The following is a 21,328-nucleotide window of genomic DNA, read 5'->3' as shown; positions in this document are numbered from 1 at the left end:
TACTGACCTGCCACTCGTCGCCGGCGTAGTGCTCCTTCTTGGCATCGCACGGGAAGCACTTGTTTGGTTCTATACATGTGTTATTCACTCGTACCTAAAATATATAACAAAATTAATTAAATAGAAAATAAAACAAAAAAAAATTATAGTGTCATAGAAATAAAACTTGGGCTCAGTTCTTTATCTAAGTATTTATTTAATTTATGGAAAGTCAAACTATAAAAAGTAACTACTAGTAAGAGTATAAATTTAGAACTGTATAATCTGCAATATCATTCTTAAATAATGTTATTTAGATTTAAAAAATCCAGTATAGTTTCACTGACCAATCCTTCTGGACAGAAGCAACCCTCGGCGGGTTGAGTCTTGCATTTCTTCGGATCCTTTGTCAGTTCGTCATTGTTCTCGCAAGTTCGTTCGCAGTCCACACATGAACGATATACAAGTGGTTTTGAACTGTAAAATATCAATGTATGACTATTATATCTGTTTTCTATCGGGACAGACAGTTCTAGCGACAGAGTGTAGTGACAGACACCCTGGCGGCGGAGTGTGACGTGCAGCTCACCAGTTGTAGGGACAGAGCGTGTCCCGCCAGTGCAGACAGACACCCTGGCGGCGGAGTGTGACGTGCAGCTCACCAGTTGTAGGGACAGTGTCCCGCCAGTGCAGACAGACACCCTGGCGGCGGAGTGTGACGTGCAGCTCACCAGTTGTAGGGACAGAGCGTGTCCCGCCAGTGCAGACAGACACCCTGGCGGCGGAGTGTGACGTGCAGCTCACCAGTTGTAGGGACAGAGCGTGTCCCGCCAGTGCAGACAGACACCCTGGCGGCGGAGTGTGACGTGCAGCTCACCAGTTGTAGGGACAGAGAGTGTTCCCGACAGTGCAGACAGACACCCTGGCGGCGGAGTGTGACGTGCAGCTCACCAGTTGTAGGGACAGAGCGTGTCCCGCCAGTGCAGACAGACACCCTGGCGGCGGAGTGTGACGTGCAGCTCACCAGTTGTAGGGACAGAGCGTGTCCCGCCAGTGCAGACAGACACCCTGGCGGCGGAGTGTGACGTGCAGCTCACCAGTTGTAGGGACAGAGCGTGTCCCGCCAGTGCAGACAGACACCCTGGCGGCGGAGTGTGACGTGCAGCTCACCAGTTGTAGGGACAGAGCGTGTCCCGCCAGTGCAGACAGACACCCTGGCGGCGGAGTGTGACGTGCAGCTCACCAGTTGTAGGGACAGAGCAGCCAGTGCAGACAGACACGCTGGCGGCGGAGTGTGACGGCAGCTCACCAGTTGTAGGGACAGAGCGTGTCCCGCCAGTGCAGACAGACACCCTGGCGGCGGAGTGTGACGTGCAGCTCACCAGTTGTAGGGACAGAGCGTGTCCCGCCAGTGCAGACAGACACCCTGGCGGCGGAGTGTGACGTGCAGCTCACCAGTTGTAGGGACAGAGCGTGTCCCGCCAGTGCAGACAGACACCCTGGCGGCGGAGTGTGACGTGCAGCTCACCAGTTGTAGGGACAGAGCGTGTCCCGCCAGTGCAGACAGACACCCTGGCGGCGGAGTGTGACGTGCAGCTCACCAGTTGTAGGGACAGAGCGTGTCCCGCCAGTGCAGACAGACACCCTGGCGGCGGAGTGTGACGTGCAGCTCACCAGTTGTAGGGACAGAGCGTGTCCCGCCAGTGCAGACAGACACCCTGGCGGCGGAGTGTGACGTGCAGCTCACCAGTTGTAGGGACAGAGCGTGTCCCGCCAGTGCAGACAGACACCCTGGCGGCGGAGTGTGACGTGCAGCTCACCAGTTGTAGGGACAGAGCGTGTCCCGCCAGTGCAGACAGACACCCTGGCGGCGGAGTGTGACGTGCAGCTCACCAGTTGTAGGGACAGAGCGTGTCCCGCCAGTGCAGACAGACACCCTGGCGGCGGCAGGCGGCCGCGTACCGCTCGAAGGTGGCGCATGCGTCGCTCGTATTGAGCGCGCATTGTTCCGCTTCACACGACTCCACGTACGTCTGAGGTTCCACTAGCGCGTGGCACTGGATGCAGGAACATTAGTTTCGGGTTAATATATGGCGAGTTAATATATGATTGACACTGATTCCTAAATTGCTTAAAATTAAAACTTTACCCTTAGATAAGATAATATTGTACAACGTATTTCTGTGATAAAAACATACATATATGTCAATGAGCAAGACATAATTAGAACATCGGAACTAAAATTACAAGGCACCTTGTAATTTTAGTTCCGATGTTCTAATTATGTTTAGATGATATATACGATGTAATTAGAATATTTAGAATAATAATTTAAAAAAAAGGAATTTGCAACAAAACACATTCTAGTCAATGTCAATTGGGTTTTTTATAATCGAAATTCATTTCCGAGTCCCTGATTTATTTGAACCTGATTAAACAATCGGTTGGTGTGACGTTACCTCTCCGAACAAGGCCGCGTTGTAGAGTGCTAGGCAGGGGTTGTCGTCGGGCGGCGGCGGGCCGCAGGCGGGCGGCGGCGTCGCTCCGCACGCGCCGGCGGGGACCTGCAGGGCCCGCACCACCTCGCCCGTCGCTTGCCAGCTCTCGCCGTACTGCCGACACACACCTCTAACTCACTCCAATAGGGGGAAGGGGATTGTTAACGATGGGGACTAGACCCCTCCGATCGATCCGCCGTCAAATCAAACGGGGATCGAAATATGTCCAATTAAATCCGAGATAAATCCGTCTCTAATACAATTCACTTTAGTATCCAAAATACATCCAGCGCGTTCTGTGCTCGTCGACCTACTGCCGTGGCTTACATACAAGAATTTCCTCCACTCACAAAGAGATGCGTGTTATACGCTAGTTTAACGATACCGAGTATTAATGAAACTACCTTCTTTTAATATTTTTAAACTATTCATATCCATAATATCCATGTGAACCCTAACACTAGTATGGTATACCTCATCAATGTCCTCTGTGACGGTGCCGTTGCTGGTGACCAGCGCGGTGTCCTGTCCGCCGCACACTCCGCACAGACCTTCCGTCCGATTGTTGTATATATACGAGGGCACGTTCACCGTAAACTCCATTTTGGAGTACAGCACGCTCACCTACATAATAATTAAACTATTAATAATAACCATGGACAATTTGTCAAATGCCGTCTAGTTCTAAGCTAAGGCAGAGATACTGAAATAATTTGTAAATAATTTTCATATATACAATAGACATAGTAAACACCCAGACCCAGTTTGCACCGTGTGAGGAATCAAAACTATATACATAATCCCAAAAGGTGGCGAAGATTATTAATTGGCATAGGACAATTCTATATGACAAGTAACATGTAAAATTACACCGTTAATCTTCCTAAATAAATAAATAAATCCTTACTAATATTATAAATGCGAAAGTAACTCTGTCTGTCTGTCTGTCTGTCTGTCTGTCTGTCTCGCTTTCACGCCAAAACTACTGAACCGATTTAAATGAAATTTAGTACGCAGATAGTCTAGACGCCGAGGAAGGACATAGGCTACTTTTTAATGCGTAAAAAGGGTTGTAAGGGGTTCAAAATGGAAATACAAGGTTATCTTTATGCGGTTGAATCCTTATTCGTCATCTTTTCATTTCACTAGCTAACAACCAATCAACACATCGCGTGCGTTTGCGCCATTCGCCATCTTTTCATTTCACTAGCTAACAACCAATCAACTCATCGCGTGCGTTTGCGCCAATAAGGTATCCATCACAGAGAACAAAACCACAGATAACATAATGTAAAACGAAAGATCTTGCCGGAAACATGACGTTGACGTTTAGTGAAAATATTGTTTTTTGACACTTTTTTATGATAAAATCGTATATCGTGTGTATGTGTTTTTTCTTTAAACCTGAAATTGGCCGATTGCGAGACAAATTTGGCGATTTTTTTTATTAATTTGTTTTACGGCTCTGGATACAAGCCCAGTTTAGCCCAACTTAAAGTTTTACAATATAAATTACAAAAATTAAAGTCAATGTCCAATGTTAAATAATAATAAATGTCAAACATTGTTTCCCTGTTCTGAACAACTTAAAAAAAAACTTAATAACAATCACATTTTTCTTCAAATTTTATTATTTACATTTTTTAAAGAATGTTGTGGTGTGGCACTATCCGAAATTAAATTATTTACCCATTTTTGTAGGTTATACAGAAATAATGTGTGGGTGTTTATTTAAAAAGCATTAACACAAAATTAATAAAGTATAGGTATTAATAAATATATGGTTGTTGTATCAAAATAGAATTTTCTTATTTTTCACTAAAATAAAAACTAACTGTCTTTTTTATAAAATAAATGACCTTTTCATTGTGCCATATATTATGGAACTATTTAAATTATTTAGCTGATTGTAAGAACCAAAATGTTGGTTTGTAGATTAAATAATAGTAGATTAATACTGTAAAATTATTATTTGTACGGAAACGATAAAAATATATTTTTGTGCTGCGACAAAAACTAATATTATAAATGTGAAAGTAACTCTGTCTGTCTGTCTCGCTTTCACGTCAAAACTACTGAACCAATTTGAATGAAATTTGGTACACAGATAGTCTAGACCCGAGAAAGGACATAGGCTACTTTTTAATGCGAAAAAAGGGTTTTAAGAGGTTAAAAGGGGGTTTGAAAGGTTGTATGGAAGAATCGTCATTTTTGAAGCTAGAAGCTTAAAACTTATTGTTGAGACTGTTGATTAAATATAAATAAAAATGACATTCAATGTTTGTAAAAAATTACCCTTAAGGGGGTAAAATAAAATAGGGGATGCAAGTTTTTATGTAAACACGTCATTTTTGAAGCTAGAAGCTTGAAACTTATTGTTGAGACTGTTGATTAAATATAAATACATATGACATTCATTGTTTGTAAAAAAATACCCTTAAGGGGTAAAATAAAATAGGGGATGCATATTTTTATGTAAATTCGACATTTTTGAAGCTAGAAGCTTGAAACTTATTGTTGAGACTGTTGATTAAATATAAATACATATGACATTCATTGTTTCTAAAAAAATACCCTTAAGGGGGTAAAATAAAATAGGGGATGCATATTTTTATGTAAATTCGACATTTTTGAAGCTAGAAGCTTGAAACTTATTGTTGAGACTGTTGATTAAATATAAATACATATGACATTCATTGTTTCTAAAAAAATACCCTTAAGGGGGTAAAATAAAATAGGGGATGCAAGTTTTTATGTAAACACGTCATTTTTGAAGCTAGAAGCTTAAACTTATTGTTGAGACTGTTGATTAAATATAAATACATATGAAATTCATTGTTTGTAAAAAAATTACCCTTAAGGGGGTAAAATAAAATAGGGGATGCAAGTTTTTATGTAAACACGTCATTTTTGAAGCTAGAAGCTTGAAACTTATTTTTGAGGCTGTTGATTAAATATAAATAAATATGACATTCATTGTTTGTAAAAAAATTACCCTTAAGGGGGTAAAATAAAATAGGGGATGCAAGTTTTTATGTAAACACGTCATTTTTGAAGCTAGAACGATGATACTATTTTCATTGGTTCTTTTGGGGTAGATTTTTAAATACCCCACTAATGTTATAACTGTGAAAGTAACTCTGTTTGTCTTTCTGTCAGTCTTACGCTCCAAAACAAAATAAAAATTTAAATGAAATTTGGTACACAGTTAGTTTACACCCGGACAAAGAATATAGGGTACTTTTGAATGTGAAAAAAGGATTGTAAGGGGGTTGCAATGGTACGCTGTATGGAAGAATCGTCATTTTTTAAAACTAGAAGTTTGAGACTCATTTTTAGACATTCAATGTTTGTAAAATTTTTACTCTTAGGGGTAGGGGGGGGTTGTAAAATAAAATAGGGAATGAAAGTTATTGTGGAAATTTGCTGTTTGTGTGGTTGTGGAAGCTAGAACGATTAAACTTTTTTCTTTGTCTTTTTAGAGTTAGTTTATTAAATACCCTACTGATATTATACATGTGAAAGTAACTTTGTCTGTCTGTTTGTCTCGCTTACACGCCAAAAATATTGAACCGATTTAAATTGAAATTTGAAACATACATAGATAGCCTAGATCCTGAGAAAGGACATAGGTTACTTTTAATGTGAAAAAGGGTTGCAAGAGGATTGAAAGGGTAGATCCAAGGTCATATAGATGTATCGTCATGTTTAAAGCTAGAAGCTTGAAATTTATTTTTTAGCCTATTGATTAAATATTTATTTTTATTTTTTATCATTTTTTAAGCTAAAATGATGAAACTTATTTATTTGACTTATATTGTGTTAATTGAGTTAAATATTTTTTCATTATTTACGCGGACGAAGTCGCGGGTACAGCTAGTAAATAAATAAATAAATAAAAGTTAGGGAAGAAATTAGGAAAAAGTTAGGGAAGAAGAAATTAAAAAGAGGATTGTTAGTAATGGGGCCTCGTATTCCCATTACTAGCAATGTACCATGTTCGACCTCAACGCGGTTCCCCCTGGAAACTATCGTGGTTAATTTCTGGTTATTTGCATATATTAGTCTGTCATAAGGGCAACCTTATGATAGGCAAACGGACTAATATATGCGTTGGTTTAGTCTGTTTGCTCATCGTGAGGGCAAACAGGCTTAACCACATACTTATCGTATCATTCTCCACTGGTGCCCCAGGTGGTTAGTGTAGGCAGTGCGTTCTCATTCTTGAAATCCAATCAAAAGTTGACACACAGGACTATTTAGTATCAAACTAAACAAAATACTTTGTATTTTAACTGAGGTACAGAAAAGGATAGATATTTTTAAATTACCTAAACATAACTATGTTAAACTACGAGAAAGAATGTGTCGTAAAAAGCAACAATTATTGATTTACATAAGACAATTAAATATTATTTAAAAAAAGTAATTCAATTGAGTTTCTTGCCAGTTCTTCTCAGTTGAATCTATATACCGAACTGGACGGTAGGGAAAAACATTATAATGTAAAAACTTGACGTTCATAAGCGGCTAAAATGTTCTACATGAATAAATGATTTTTGAATTTTTGATTAATAAAATGTAAAATTACACTGTTAATATTCCTAAAATAAATAAACAAAACACTATTAGTTATATCTATTACGAACTTCGACGTGAGCTTCAGTCAGCAGTAGAGTGATATCTTGTCCATTGATCTGGGTTGCCGTCACCCAGTCCTTTTTCAATGGAAACTTGAACTGTGCTGTCTTGTCGATCGTCAGTTGCAACTAAAACAAAACATGTCAGTATAAAACAGTTGCCAATATTAACTTGTGTCATCATAGTGGAAGATATGCAAATATGTACAATGAAAATAAAATAAATATATTGACTTGGCCACTTATTGCTGTGGCTCTGTAGTTGTAACATGGGGCAAATAAAGACATTAATATAATAATAATCTTTTAATCTGAAGTTATACAAAATTTCATAAAAATTAATTAAGTAGTTTTGGAGTAATTTTAGCTAATTAAACCTAATTAGCTCGTTTTATAAAATTGACAAAAATACTTTAGAGGTCTTGTAAAAGAAAAACTTATATAAGGAGTTAATAGTTAATTAAAAAGTGATCGTATTTGCAGAAAACAAAACAAGGAAGCCTAACAAAAACAAGAACACACTACATTTGAAGGCTTATAAAAACGATTTTAAATTTGCGGCTTACTTACTGCTTTTCCCTGAATCGAGTTGAAAGCGACCGAATTTATTGAACAAATTTGTTCGTCAGAACTCTTCGAACTGGATTGGACTATCCGAGTTGCGACCTACTATTCGCAAGACTTTTTTATTACCATATGTCTACACTCAGCACTCAATAACGCCAAGCAAATACGCTTTGTTTGCGGTGCAAATTCAACGACCCCACCTTCCTGAACACTACAGGATGGATTTTTAAACTGTTAGTACCCCGCTTATAAATTTGACGACCACCAACAGCCTGCTACTGTATGGATTTTAAAACTTAGTTCTCGTTTATAAAATTATCAATACCTAAGCATCTGACATATTTTTGAGGGATAACGAAAATGGCGTTACTGGCTTTATACTTGGCCAAGATATAAGAAGACTTTACTTTAGCTAAGAAATTGTTATTTTAATTTTATTTAGTATCTAGTTTTGTTTGACATTGTTTTGTTTGCACTAGTTATTAACCACTCAGTACCACATATCCCACTGTTTTAGGTTGGAAGAGATCTCTTCTAGGGATAAGTCCACCTTTGCTCACATTGTCTTTAAATTATAATATCTTTGTATTATCTGTGCAATAAAGACACAATGACAAAGACAAATGACTTACTTACTTAGAATATATTATCTTGCCTACGATTAAGTCGTTATCTTACTTTGTTGGTGTTATTATCCTTGGTGACTTGTAAGATGTGGTCGGCGTAGAGGATGTGGACAATCTTAGTGCACGTTACATCCGCTTTGTCTTCGCATGGTCCATTTGTTGCGTACACCTGATGAAAATGAAAACACATTTGTATATCTTATTCTTAATAATGTTATAAACGCGAATGTTTGTAAGTATGGATATTTGTTACTCTTTCACGCAAAAACTACTGAACGGATTTTGATGAAACTTTACAGTAACATAGCTTATGCATCAGAATAATACAGACTAAATATTTTATTGAAATTTATCGCGGGTGAAACCGCGGGCACAGCTAGTATATATATATATATATATATATTAAGCGTCTTCGAACTTTATTTTAGTAAAACTACTATTACGAATTCGGTACTACGAATACTCCACTGTTAGAAAAAGTATCAATTTAATAAAATCAATAAATGATCTTACACTGGATATCCCAAAACAAAATTAATACGTGAAACAAATAGTTTATACCACTTCTTACCTGATACTTGTAGAGGCCGGTCTCGTTCCTATCGCGGGAGGCGAGATACGTGCAGTTGCTCAGGAATGGGAACTCGTCGCCTTCGAACGTGGTGTAACTGGCCGGAGTACCCACACCCTTGCAACTACCTGTCGCCGGCAGAAAATTTTTCTTTGGTATTTTTCGTTTTCAAGATTCAAGATTTTATATTTGTAAAACATGCGTGGTTACATAAAGAGATGTATAACATATAAAACGAAACAGATGTTACACACTCGTACATGTTTAATCTCTGGAATTTAAGATGTCAGTAGCCGTAATATAATGAAGAGCATATAAATTAGACAATATTCTTAATTACGCTGTTGCGTTCTACTGCCTAAAAAATGTTTCGTATCATTTAGAAAAACTGCAGAGAAAATTGGCCCTAAAGGGAAGCCTAACCTAAAGGGAAGTAACTGGAAAAATATCAATTATTATGTTCCTAAATAATAACTTAATATCCGATTATGGAATATATTAATATGTATAAGATTTGTATAGAATTATTTCAGTGACGCGCCAAATAGATCATGTTTAACTAATTTTGCCATCTTTGAGAGAATTAGAAATAGAGAATATACAAGGTAATGAAAATGGAAATATAACTAAATTCACGATATATTCTGAATATATGTCTTGGAATTATCATATATGATGTAGTAATAAGAAAAAAGACTATGTAAATGGAGAAAAATATATATTAATATAGACTACTGACAATTAGGAATAGAAAAGAAAGAATTGAAGTAACAAAACAAGAATCTATAAAAGGAATTATAAATTTTAAATACAAATTTCGAATATAAAATATTTCTTCATTAGCCAGTTACAACAATATATAATAAAAATATATAAAGTAACAAAATAATAGTCAGTAACACACATATTTAACTAACAGTAGATAGGGTAAAAAATTTGATGTCTCTCTTTTGATTACAGCATTAAAAACTTACAGTCGAGGCAGTCAGTGGGCAGCACACATTGGTCTCCCTTCCGCAGCTTCCCCTCAGGGCAGTAGCAGCCGGGGAAGCACTGGCCGTCCTCTACGGGACACGAGCGGCCGGCCGCGCCCACGCTCGAGCAGGTCGGCTCGCACCGCTTGCGGTAGCAATCATTGTGGACCAGTGGCGGCGGACAGTCCGCAGCTGTACACATAACACATATATCACTACTAGTTATATATAGAATATTAAATATTTTATAAAACATAAATGTAGATATAATGAATTAAATTGTCAGCTATGAACAATATTGGTCCTAGAATAGATCCCTGTGGAATTGTAAAAAAATTTTCTGAAATGTGAGAACAAAATGAGCATACTAGAGAGGCATTTGATTGTATTAACTACTACAGAACTACTATTGAAATAAATCGACTTTATTTAAGTTCACAAACCTTGTATTTTTACGAACCTTGTACTGATCACTCATATGGATGTAATCGTATTACTTCAATGAAGAAAAAGTACAAGTAGTATTTTTACCTCATTAAAGTAATATGTACATGGACAGTAGAGTTAAAAATCATTTAAAATATACATTTCTAAGCAAATAAGGGTGTCTTATACATTTATAATAAAAAATAACTATGTAAATAAGAAATAATAGTTAAACATAAATACAAATGTACAAATTATACATACGGCAATCCATTTGCATCCTCCACTCGGTGACATCCAGGTTTTTGTCAGCAGCTAGACATTCGGCCACCATTTGTTCGATGAGCAGACAGCGGCACTCCTCGTCGGTTCTCTTAGTACCATTCACCACCAGATCAGCGCATTCGCATATCTTTTCTAGGCAAATGCTTCGCCATTTGTCCAGATTCAGTACTTTGCCGCATTTAGATAGAGGTTCTTTCCTGTGGAAGAATTACAGTTTACAGTTTGTACTACTAACTAGAGACTTTGTTAACTGAGAATACCGTTCCACCGACATCTAGCTTGCGATCATAATACGCGATGTTAAATGATTATCACATCGATTTCACATGGGATTTTACTTAGACTTTTTCTTTTTACTTCTAGTATGATATCCTTTAATCTCCTAGTCGTATCTTATGGCATTCTATGATGACATAGGTATTCTTAATTCGTGAATATATGCAGGTCTCTTGGGATCAGTGGTTTGAAGATACAAGGATATCTTTATACATGGTACATCAATATTCAGAATACACTTGTTGAGAATAAAAGAATAATGAACAAGGCACTAACGTGATGACATGGCACAGGTCCCATGCACGCTTCTGCTTCTCCTGCGCGATGACGGCCGTCTTGCAAGCGTCCGCTGGTAGACCGGGTTTCGCCCACGCTCGCCCGAACTCGTCCACGCTGGTCGCTAGTTGTCCGTCCGGAAGACGCCGCTCATTTTTCTGTGATCCGTCGAACGCGCCGCAAAGACCATCAACTGCTCCCATGTACTTCTTCGATACCTGCCGTGTAACGTCATCATAGTTACCAGTTAATATTAATAATGACGGCTTCGTGAGGGTTAAAAACTCGTATCCTCGTGGTTTTACTAAGACTTACTGACATAGGTCTTGAGATCGAATCTAGTCGACAAAACTTCAATATAAATGCTATTATAATTATATTTTAATATACCTCTCTTTGGTTATAAAAATATCGATAACAGGCCAATCTAAAAGACGGTAGGCCAACCCTTTCTACATCTCAAACTCATAAATTTTAGATGATTGAATACGCTGAATACTAATAATACCCAATTGTGGTGGTGGTTTTCCTTTATACTTTGGAGGGAAGTCAATATACAATAAATAAAAGGGGTTTTTAAAGAAGCAACCAAGTACTGCAATAATTTGAAAAGTTTACTCTCTTTCTTGAGGAGATAAAAACTATCGCTTCTAAGAATATTCTTTAATTCTCTCAGTCTAAGTAGCAAAAAGGGCGAGCAGTACTACAGGTCCAAGCATCTGACAATAGCCCAAATCCTATAAAAAAAAATACAATAATCAGCATAGATTTAAAAAAGCTCACCCCAATTTTAATGTCACCGTCTCTCGAATACAGTACAGTGATGTTATATTTTCTAGACTTGATGGAGAGTCCGTTACCAAGACGATCGACATCGAAGCTGTTCTTCTGGAAGCAGATCTTGGATGTCTGCTCGACAGTGTACTCGTAGTTGTCGTATTCGATCATCAAGTTAGGTTTCACCATGATCAGTTGGTCGTCCTGGTGAACGATCAGGTAGTTCTGACAGCCCTCCAGACGACACTTCTTACGGACTGGGAAATTGAAATCAAATTGTCAGTAATCAGTCATCCTTAATTATTTAACAAGAAACTAAATAAGCACAGGGTATTGCTTAAGTTAAAGACTCTTGGACTCAGGTTCAAAAAGTTTTTGACTTAAGTACTTAGAAGAAGTAGATATGTATACCGAAATGATTGTCTACTGAGAACAGTTGTAGTAGTAGTACTAGTAGTGTTAATAAAACTTATAACATTATAGAGAACAGTGAAGAATATAGACTATGAAGTAGAACAAACAATAAATAAAATGAAACATTAACATCTTAAATCTAAACATATTCTTTTATATTTATTCACATATTCCTTCCCTTCTTATCTTAATGTTATTTTCTCTACTGGTAGTCTGGAAGAGATTGCTTAGCGATAAGACCGCCTTTTGTATCAGTTTTTGTAATATATCATTTTGTTTGTTTTCTTTGTCAGGTGCAATAAAGAGTTTAAATAAAAAAAAAAATAAGTATTCCGCCTACCATAAATAAATAGGATAAGGAAGAAGTAGATGATGATTAACATCTTAAATTTCAAAGAATATTTTTCCGATATAAAAATATGTAAAAGTTATGTAGATAGATAGATAAATAAATACCTATTTAATTTGCATTCTCAATAAACACAATAGCAAATAAACACAAAAAAAGTTGTATGAGTATGTGATATGTGTGTGTATGAGATACTCACCGAGTACAGTCCAAGCGTCGAACCTGTTGTCTCTGGCGAGTATGTGGAAGCAGACATCGTACTTATACTCGACGCCGTCGAAAGTGGTAAAGGTACGACCCGTAATGTTACAGAACACCGGCCGTTCAGGAGGTGGGACGCACACATATCTGTGAATGAAGGGCATGTTTTTTGTACTAAAATTTACCATAGGGAGATATCGTAGAAGTCTCTGTGGGTCGTCTCTCTCTCTCTCTCTCTCTCTCTCTCTCTCTAAGTAGAAGAGGTATAAAGTACTGACTGCGGACAGTTATCCCCAGAACTGGAGCTGGAGTCGATCCTGAGAGTGTAGTGCGGCGGACACACTGGCGCCGAGCAGTCGCGAGGAGCGGGTTTGGTGCCCGGGATGTACGGCGGCAGCCGCGGCACGCACTTGAACTGCGGGCACACGTGCTGCGTCGGCTGGCTCGAGTTCGCCGGCTTCTCCAGGGTGAACCGGTTCGGTTGGGCGGCAGGTGCACCTAACCACGCATACGATAAACTAAATAATAAATAAGAGACGAATTTCATAGCATACCATGGATTCACCGTGCGGGTACCGGGACCATCGTGTAGCAGAGAGGGAAACTCTGAGCAGTTCCCGGGACTCGCGATCCGAGAGTAGGATTAAGGGGGGCTTTTGCCAACTTACGTCAACACTCGCCGCACCGCTCCCAGTCCCGCCAAATCTGATAGGAGCCTGCTAGTACAGATTCGATACACATTCTAGTATAGAATCCACTGCAGTTCTAGATAGGATATTTTATAAGATTGGAGATAGATTATGAAAGGCCGGCAACGCATTTGCAAACGCCCTGATGTTGCGGGCTAATAGGCGGTGGTGATCACTTACCATCAGGTGAGCCGCAAGTTCGTTTTAGGGAACAAATGAGATATAAAATGTAATAACCAGGCTTAATAAAGCATTTCATTTCTTACAAAAGGAAAATAGCTTAATCTAAATATACACACTTTGTGATGAAGCAATATTTTATAGTAGCGAACATAAAGAACTTACCAAATCCACCGTAACCGCCTTTAGAGAATCCACCTTTTGAATACCCTCCTTTAGAGTAGCCACCTTTTGAAAACCCTCCCTTGGAGTATCCTCCACCTCCCTTATAGTACCTCTGGTAGGAATATCTCGGTCTGGGCGGAGGAAGGTCCGAGGTTGATGAGGTGGAGTAGCTCGACGCGCTGGTAGACGTATACCGAACCAAGTAGCCAGGTGGACATTCCACCTTCGGACACTCCACCGCTGTTGAACAACATATATTTTTGTAAATACTCTCTTTTCAAAGGTAGAGACTATCCTTATAAAGGTAGACTATCCTTATTGGATGGTAGGGAAAACTTTATAATATAAAAAAAATACGTTAAAATGTTTTTATATCAGTAGCCTAATACCCATAACACTAGCTCTGCTTATCTTGAGACTTGATAACGCCGTGTCAATTGTCCTTTGATATTATTACTGTTGAAGTGTATGGGACACAGTTACCTACATACATCAGTATAATAATTGCAATTATTATATTACACTAGGTAACTGTGTCCCATAGATATTTCTCCCTTGAGAGATCATTATTTTTTATTGTATTTAGGTTACTGTATCCTATAAAGTGTACTAACGTTTCGGTGTGGTAACAGTAGTAATGCTGGTAGCAGTGGTGAGAGGCGCCGCTTGTAGCGTCGGAGCGACGGTGGTCAGTACCAACTGCTCTAGAGGCTTACGGGTCGTTACTGTCGTGGTCGGTGTAGTTGTGGATGTAGTTGTGGTGCATGCGACTTCATCATCAGGACAGTCTTGCAGGCCATCGCACCACTTGTCTAGTGGGAGACAGAGCTTGCTGGTGGGACAGATTCTTGTGCCCTCTGGACACGGCTCGCAGAGACACTCGCAGTTCGATGTCAATAACTTGGGTACTAGATTCTATTAAAGAATATACAATTAAAGAAATAATAATATTGGGGAAAAAATATTACGTCCATAAGCGGCTAAAAAGGCAGAAGGGTGAAAATATAGAGTTGTATGTATTTTTAATACCAAATTATAGTAAAATAAAAAAATAAAAATAAACATTTTAACACTCTTATCAAAGAGGGATATGAAAACCGTTGGCCGATTCTCAGATATACCTGATGTGTACACAACATTTCTTAAAAATCGGTAAAGGCGTTTCGGAGGGGTTTAGTAACAAGCACTATGATATAAGAAATTTATATATTAGATAGTGACTCACAGGTGCGCAGACGCATTCCTTGACAGGCTTGCAGATGGTGATGCCGCCGAGCTTGCACACGCAGTCGTCACAGTTCGATCCGCGGAACGTTGTCCCCACAGCGTATCTAACAATAGTCAGACACATTATTTCTTCCATTTCCATTCTGGTCCACTCCATGAGTGTTGGCCAATGGCAGGCTGCGAGTGGCAGCTAGTAGAGATAGTAGAGATAAATAAACGACGAGCTTTCGTTCTTCGAACGACATCTGCCTTATACTCCACTTCATAATGACTACGACCATTCCGTCAAGAATGTATCGAAAGAGAAAAATTAGGCATTTAGGATCACATTTAAAATTAGTATTGTTGTTGTTAAGTAACAGTTATATATAACGCGTGTGAAAAAATCAAGAACAAACTGTATTTTATGTCGACTGAATGTCTCGTGAAGGTTTGTATACGAATAGTTTGTCATTCTGTCATCATTCCGCAGCCTGTGGAAATTGGTCTGTTTGGGTTACGGCTACTGATAAAATTATTTTATTTTCACAAAAATACAATATACTAGTGGTCACTACATTCTCCCTAATTGAATTTAAAATTAAATCTGTATTAGGCAATTGTACAAACTCATTATATTCATTGTACAGAGCTGAGTTTCTTGACAGTTCTTCTTAGTTCGAAAGAACTCCGAATTGACGGGAGATTTGACATACCACAAATCTATAATGGACCTACATGAATAAAAAGATTTTGATATTGAAAGAGGTTTTTGATTTTGTATTTTGGACTCTGTGAAGCATAGTAATAAGATTCAACAACGTAGCCAAGCGTATAATGGGTAGTGTATATACGAGTACTGACGTCATGAAGGACTGGATGCAGGGGCACTGGTCGCGCGGCACGCAGCCGTCGCCGTCGTAGTAGCGGGCGGGCGCGCAGGCGCAGGCGGCGGGCTGCACGCCCGGGCACCGCGCGCACGGGCTCGCAGGCGAGACGGCTTCCTCTTCCGGTAGTGGCGACGCTGTTGTCGTCGCTGTCCACGACACGAATACCAAGATCACGGATAGAAACTAAATATCTAATTTGGTTGGTCATACAATGTGTATACGAGCCGAATATAAGTAGCAGTATTTATTATTATTGTTTAAAATCTACCCTGTAACATCGTAAGCACAGATTATTATATTAGAGTCCGTTAGTTTGTGTTCCCGCGTCTTTCCTACCCCTCCCTTACCTAGTAACAAACGGACCGTACAGCGGCCTTGACGCGCGCGCGCATTTGTTGTGAATTAAACTAAATTAGAACTGTGAAACCTACTGTGAAACTGGAAAGCTAGCGAAGATACCTTCGAGACCCTGAAGCCCAAGAAATCCGCAGAACCAAATCAGGTACGTGACAGACATAGTAAATTCCCTAACATTTTGGTAGCAGAGTAGTTTCCCAAACAATTATTATAGCCTTTATTAAGTTCAACTTAAACATTATTTTTAAAACAAACATAAACATGACAATCAAATTTTCCCTAGAGGTACATGGTAGTTTACCCTAGAGGTAATCATTATCATCATCAAAGTAATAAGTTTAAAATAAAAAATTCAAAAGATATTTAGATTTTCACTTTTCTTCGTAATAAAAATGGTCTTTTAGCATAAAACCAATTTTTTAAAAACAGTTCTATTACTATTTACAACTACGATATACAAATATAACAAAGGCAACTCACGGTACGGCTCGAAGCATCCAATCGGCTCGACCCTCATCTCGATGCCCTTCTTCCACGTCAGCGGCAGCACCTTCAAGTACCGTGCGTGGATCGGTAGCTTGAATTCATTGAAGACCACGGTGTTACTGTCGAAGTTTCCAGGGAACACCTTGTACGACCCGGTGTTGTCCAAAACGGGGTTGAAGGTGGAAAGGTCCGAGGTGAACATCACGTTGTAAGTTGTCACCCAGCCTGATGGACCTCCTTTCGTTTTAATGCCGGTGATGATCCGCGGGGATATGAAGTCGAACTGCAAATGTGAGGAGATAGATAGAATATATTTTATTTGTAACATACAGTACAGAAAATATATAACCAATATATGAAAGAATAATTACAATAAGGCGGACACTTATTGTTACATCAAAATGTGAAGTTACAACATTATATAAAAGAGCAACACGCAAGTTTCTTGCTTATTCTTCTTGTAATGAGACAGGTTTCCGAATGAGCTGTAGATTAAAACAAAAATAGGAATGGCTATTGAAATGATTAAATTCAAGTTTATTTGAATACAGGATTCTCTATTTTCTATAAATGTATGTTTGTAAAATAACATCTGTAGACTAAGAAATTATGCGCGTTAGAGAGAAAACAATAAATAGATAAAAAATAATTACTAACGTTTGCGCACGCAGGCTTTCTCGCGCTAAAACGCACGCGCTCCTGATCGTGCGTGAAAGAACGTGTCGTGTAAAGGAAGGTGATGTGTATTGTATAGATTACTATAGACGGTTTATCGCACGTAATAGGTTATTATATAATGGGTTCTTTCACGTGCGATAGGTCATACACTATACTGTGTAGATGAGCTTTCGTGCGTGAAAGAACATGTCGTGTAAAAGCATCTAATGTGAATAGTATAGTTTAGCTTTCGCGCGTAAAAGAACGTGTCGTGTAAATGCAGCTAATGTGTACTGTATAGATCCACAATGGAGTAGGGCGAAATAGGTCGCCCTAACATATAACGCCCGTAACGAGATGGGCCTGCCCTACAACATGTACAGGGTAGGCCGTCGCCGTCGGATCTGGGGTGGAAATGCACATGCGAATCCCCTGGCTTCGGCATAGGCGCTCGTAGATAGACCGTGTGGTTTTTGGTGAGTACAAATCTCACACACCGCCCCGCCCTCCCTCCGGTGGGGTGACGGTCTTTTAAAGATTTTCCACACGTTAAAAAAAAAAGGGTACCATGATCCACTCCCCGGGCGTGCTGTAGAGGGCGGTCCACCCGCGCTCGGCGTCCAGCGTGAAGTACTTGCGGGCGTCGTTGTTGGAGCTGACTTCGATGTTCTCTACGGGCAGATCGGCCGCCAGACCCAGTGCGTCCGTGCACTCTACCGACGGCGTGCTCTGGACATTTACGTAATCGGAATGTTAAACAAGCAGTAAGCCGACCTGAGTGTAAGTGGTATTCGTCGCTTATATTTAAAATAGATTTACGGACGTCATATAGCCACTCATTATCAGGTGGGCTAAGATGTCGTCTTCCTGCAGGCACCTATATTTCTACTGTCACATCTCACCACTCAACCTAAATACAATTATAATAAATTCATAAAAAATACACAATAGCGGCTAAAGAAGAACGGAACACGACACAGATATCGCTATGCTGATTAGGTGAAGCCAATACTACTGTAAAAACTGAAGAGTTTTTGTAAAACAAATCTACGTATGCATTCTGCGGAATCTCATTCTTAGATTTCTGAACACGTCGACAGGTGATTATAATGTTACCATTCAGCTAGCCGTGAATGAGTAGATCATACTCATACATAAAGTTCCGAATGACTTTATATGTGGGCATGAGTGGGCAGGTCCGGTAGGACTATGAGATAAGGTACAGTTATTGATGTCATAGGAATGAGGAGTGTGGTGGTTCCACTGAAAATCAGCGCTGCGATACTAGCTGAGTGGAGGCCCTTTCAGCTTGTGGGGTCGGTAATAATTGGTAAGACCCTCAACAAATATAAGATTAACAAGAAAATGTATATATGGAACAGAGCTGTATAAGGCGAGTGACGGATGACGTGAGAATATTTTGTAGGTGAACTATAGAACGCGTCGGTCTTGTCTGTAAGCGGCCAGTTGTCATGAAAAGAGGCAATGATGTGAAATGATTATTATACAAATATATACAGTATACCATAACTTCATAGCGCGATACCAGCTTTTAAGTTCGTTTATATTTTTCATTCTGTATTACACGATACTGTATCATATAATCATAAATTATTATTTTTATTATATGAATGTAACTAACCGTTGACGAAGCTAGTTCAGTTGTAGAAGAGGGCTCCTGGCAGCCGATCAGTTCGAACCTGACGGCGATCTCCTCGTTCCAGGTGAGCGGTCGGATTCGTACGAACTTCGCTTCGATCGGCGGCTCGATCATCTGCTTCGATGGCTTCTCGTGGTCCACTGGACCGCGGAACACCTGTGGGACGAACTTCTTAGCATTCCGTGGATCCAACGTCCGGGGGCCGGGTTCAAGAGAGAAACTCCGAGCAGTTCCCGTGACGTGTGACCCGGGTGTAGGTTTACGGGGCCATTACCGACGTACATCAACACTCACCTTCACTACTCGTGCTACTCGTGCTTCTCTCCCTGTCCTATCAAAACTGGCCAAAGCAAGTGCATGTTTAAATACACATTTTAGTTTAGATCTTACTGCAATTCTAGACATGCCTACCAGAACCTTTATGCCTAGCATGACCTTTCAGATTGTCGAATTTTTTGCTAATATTATATATCAACGCGGATTAGACTCTAAAATGAGGCACCATAAGTATTTTAAATTAATTTTATACTTAGAGTAATCAAAATGATTTCATTTTTTCTAGATTCATCATATGTGAACAACAATTTTTCTCCATCCACCAGCACTCCGAAGTTGAATCTGAAAGTATAGGCAATGGTACATAGATTATGTTGGTGTGTTCAAGTAACTAAAAGATCATCCTGATCATCTAGATAAATGGCGGTTTTGAATCGAATCCACGACCCTCGGAAATAAGCCTGTATGCTAGACCACCACAGAGATCAACAATATATTACTTGATCAGGTATTAATAATATTACCTTGGGGTTACCATCAGGACCATTGACCACGGAGAATACATGTCCGTCGTCTCCGTACATGAGCTCGTAGCTGGTGACGTACTGGTCGAAGAGTGGGCTGCCCTGTAGTATGACTCCATACACAGGCTCGCGACGCGGGAACTCCACCTGTATGTACTGGTCCTTGTCCATCTTCTTTGGTGCCCAGCTTCCGGCTGTTTGACATTATAGAATAGAATAGAAATAATCATTATTTAAAGAGACTTAATATAAATACTTTTGAATATTCATATTTATTTTATTCTACCACTCATTCGGAGCACAGACTCAACCTTAATTGTGCAAATTGGTATTTATGGTATACCAGTTGTTACTCGTGACTTTGTCTGCACTTTTTATCACCTATTACATCCCCTTACAGATTTATCAATTACAAAAAAAAAACTAATAGTAATTGGCGAAATTTGTTAGTCTTTTAATGAGACGCAATTGGTTTATATATCATTTAAATAAGTAACTAAAAATGTTATCGCTTAATACATATATAATCTCTACAAATACAAATATATAGTAAAATTGAAGTGTCTGTTTGTAATTTCAAATTAACAGCTTTTCACTAAATACCTATGTATAAAATTATTACTTACATAAAAAAATGACAAATAAATTTTATCTGTCTGTTTGTTCTTGTTAAATTCTAAAACGTATATACCTACCTTAATGCGATTTTGACTCGCAGATAGCTAATATTGTAAGGGGTAACTTAGTACTACTTATATTTTATAAATTTTAGTTATTTTAATTCTATGCGGACAAAGTCGCGGGTAACACTAGTATAATAATAATATATATACATAGTAATGCATCTTATAATATGTTATTATTCAATTAGATATATAACTCCCACGTATATCTGTGAGTCACTTATAAAGTTGTGCTTAGTTTACGACTAGATGGCGCTGTGTATTTTACTGGGTTATTATTTATTATACTGGGTTTTATTAGTTTTATTATTTTTAATGTTATATCAATCAGTTTACCGGTGATGTCGAGCGGATGTCCGTCGAGCACAGCGTACTGCGGCTCGAACAACTCGTTGGCGACGGAGCTGGCGCTGAACGCTGTCTCCTCCAAAGGCTCGTCACCCCACAACAGGTTCTTGTAACTATAAAATTATTATTGTGATATAGTAATTATATTCCAGCACGTCCAATAATATAGTAGATTTTAACAATGTACGATATATAAGTCACTTTATCTAACCTCACTCTTTTGTCTTCTTTTACTTATAAAATCAATATGTCACATAATAATATTATATATATAATAATATTGCAATAATAATATTGCAATAGTATATCTCAAAGTACACTCCTAAGAAAAACATAAATATAAAATTC

At 38.8% G+C, this 21,328-nt stretch overlaps 1 protein-coding gene across 1 annotated transcript in view; it reads right to left on the bottom strand.

Moving 5' to 3' along the window:
• Positions 1-21,328, bottom strand: part of LOC131841020 (hemocytin) — a 64,310-nt gene that overhangs the window by 10,840 nt on the left and 32,142 nt on the right. Inside the window, exons 39-61 of the mRNA XM_059189250.1 lie at positions 20,969-21,093; positions 19,950-20,143; positions 19,132-19,305; positions 18,057-18,218; positions 16,827-17,115; positions 15,964-16,135; positions 15,119-15,224; positions 14,508-14,808; positions 13,894-14,133; positions 13,138-13,357; positions 12,858-13,006; positions 11,902-12,152; positions 11,119-11,336; positions 10,546-10,763; positions 9,856-10,047; positions 8,882-9,009; positions 8,363-8,479; positions 7,127-7,246; positions 2,952-3,101; positions 2,439-2,591; positions 1,873-2,036; positions 327-456; positions 8-94 (exon numbers count right to left, since the gene is read on the bottom strand). Coding sequence (XP_059045233.1) covers positions 8-94; positions 327-456; positions 1,873-2,036; positions 2,439-2,591; positions 2,952-3,101; positions 7,127-7,246; positions 8,363-8,479; positions 8,882-9,009; positions 9,856-10,047; positions 10,546-10,763; positions 11,119-11,336; positions 11,902-12,152; positions 12,858-13,006; positions 13,138-13,357; positions 13,894-14,133; positions 14,508-14,808; positions 15,119-15,224; positions 15,964-16,135; positions 16,827-17,115; positions 18,057-18,218; positions 19,132-19,305; positions 19,950-20,143; positions 20,969-21,093 — 4,060 coding nt within the window. The remainder of the gene's footprint in view (positions 1-7; positions 95-326; positions 457-1,872; positions 2,037-2,438; positions 2,592-2,951; positions 3,102-7,126; positions 7,247-8,362; positions 8,480-8,881; positions 9,010-9,855; positions 10,048-10,545; positions 10,764-11,118; positions 11,337-11,901; positions 12,153-12,857; positions 13,007-13,137; positions 13,358-13,893; positions 14,134-14,507; positions 14,809-15,118; positions 15,225-15,963; positions 16,136-16,826; positions 17,116-18,056; positions 18,219-19,131; positions 19,306-19,949; positions 20,144-20,968; positions 21,094-21,328) is intronic.

This window comes from Achroia grisella, unplaced genomic scaffold (genome assembly GCF_030625045.1).
Source record: "Achroia grisella isolate CSIRO2021 unplaced genomic scaffold, CSIRO_AGI_Agris_v1 utg157, whole genome shotgun sequence".
In the NCBI taxonomy this organism is placed as follows: domain Eukaryota; kingdom Metazoa; phylum Arthropoda; class Insecta; order Lepidoptera; family Pyralidae; genus Achroia; species Achroia grisella.
Note: the sequence above shows the minus strand (reverse complement) of the source record. Positions and strands in the feature narration are given on the sequence as shown.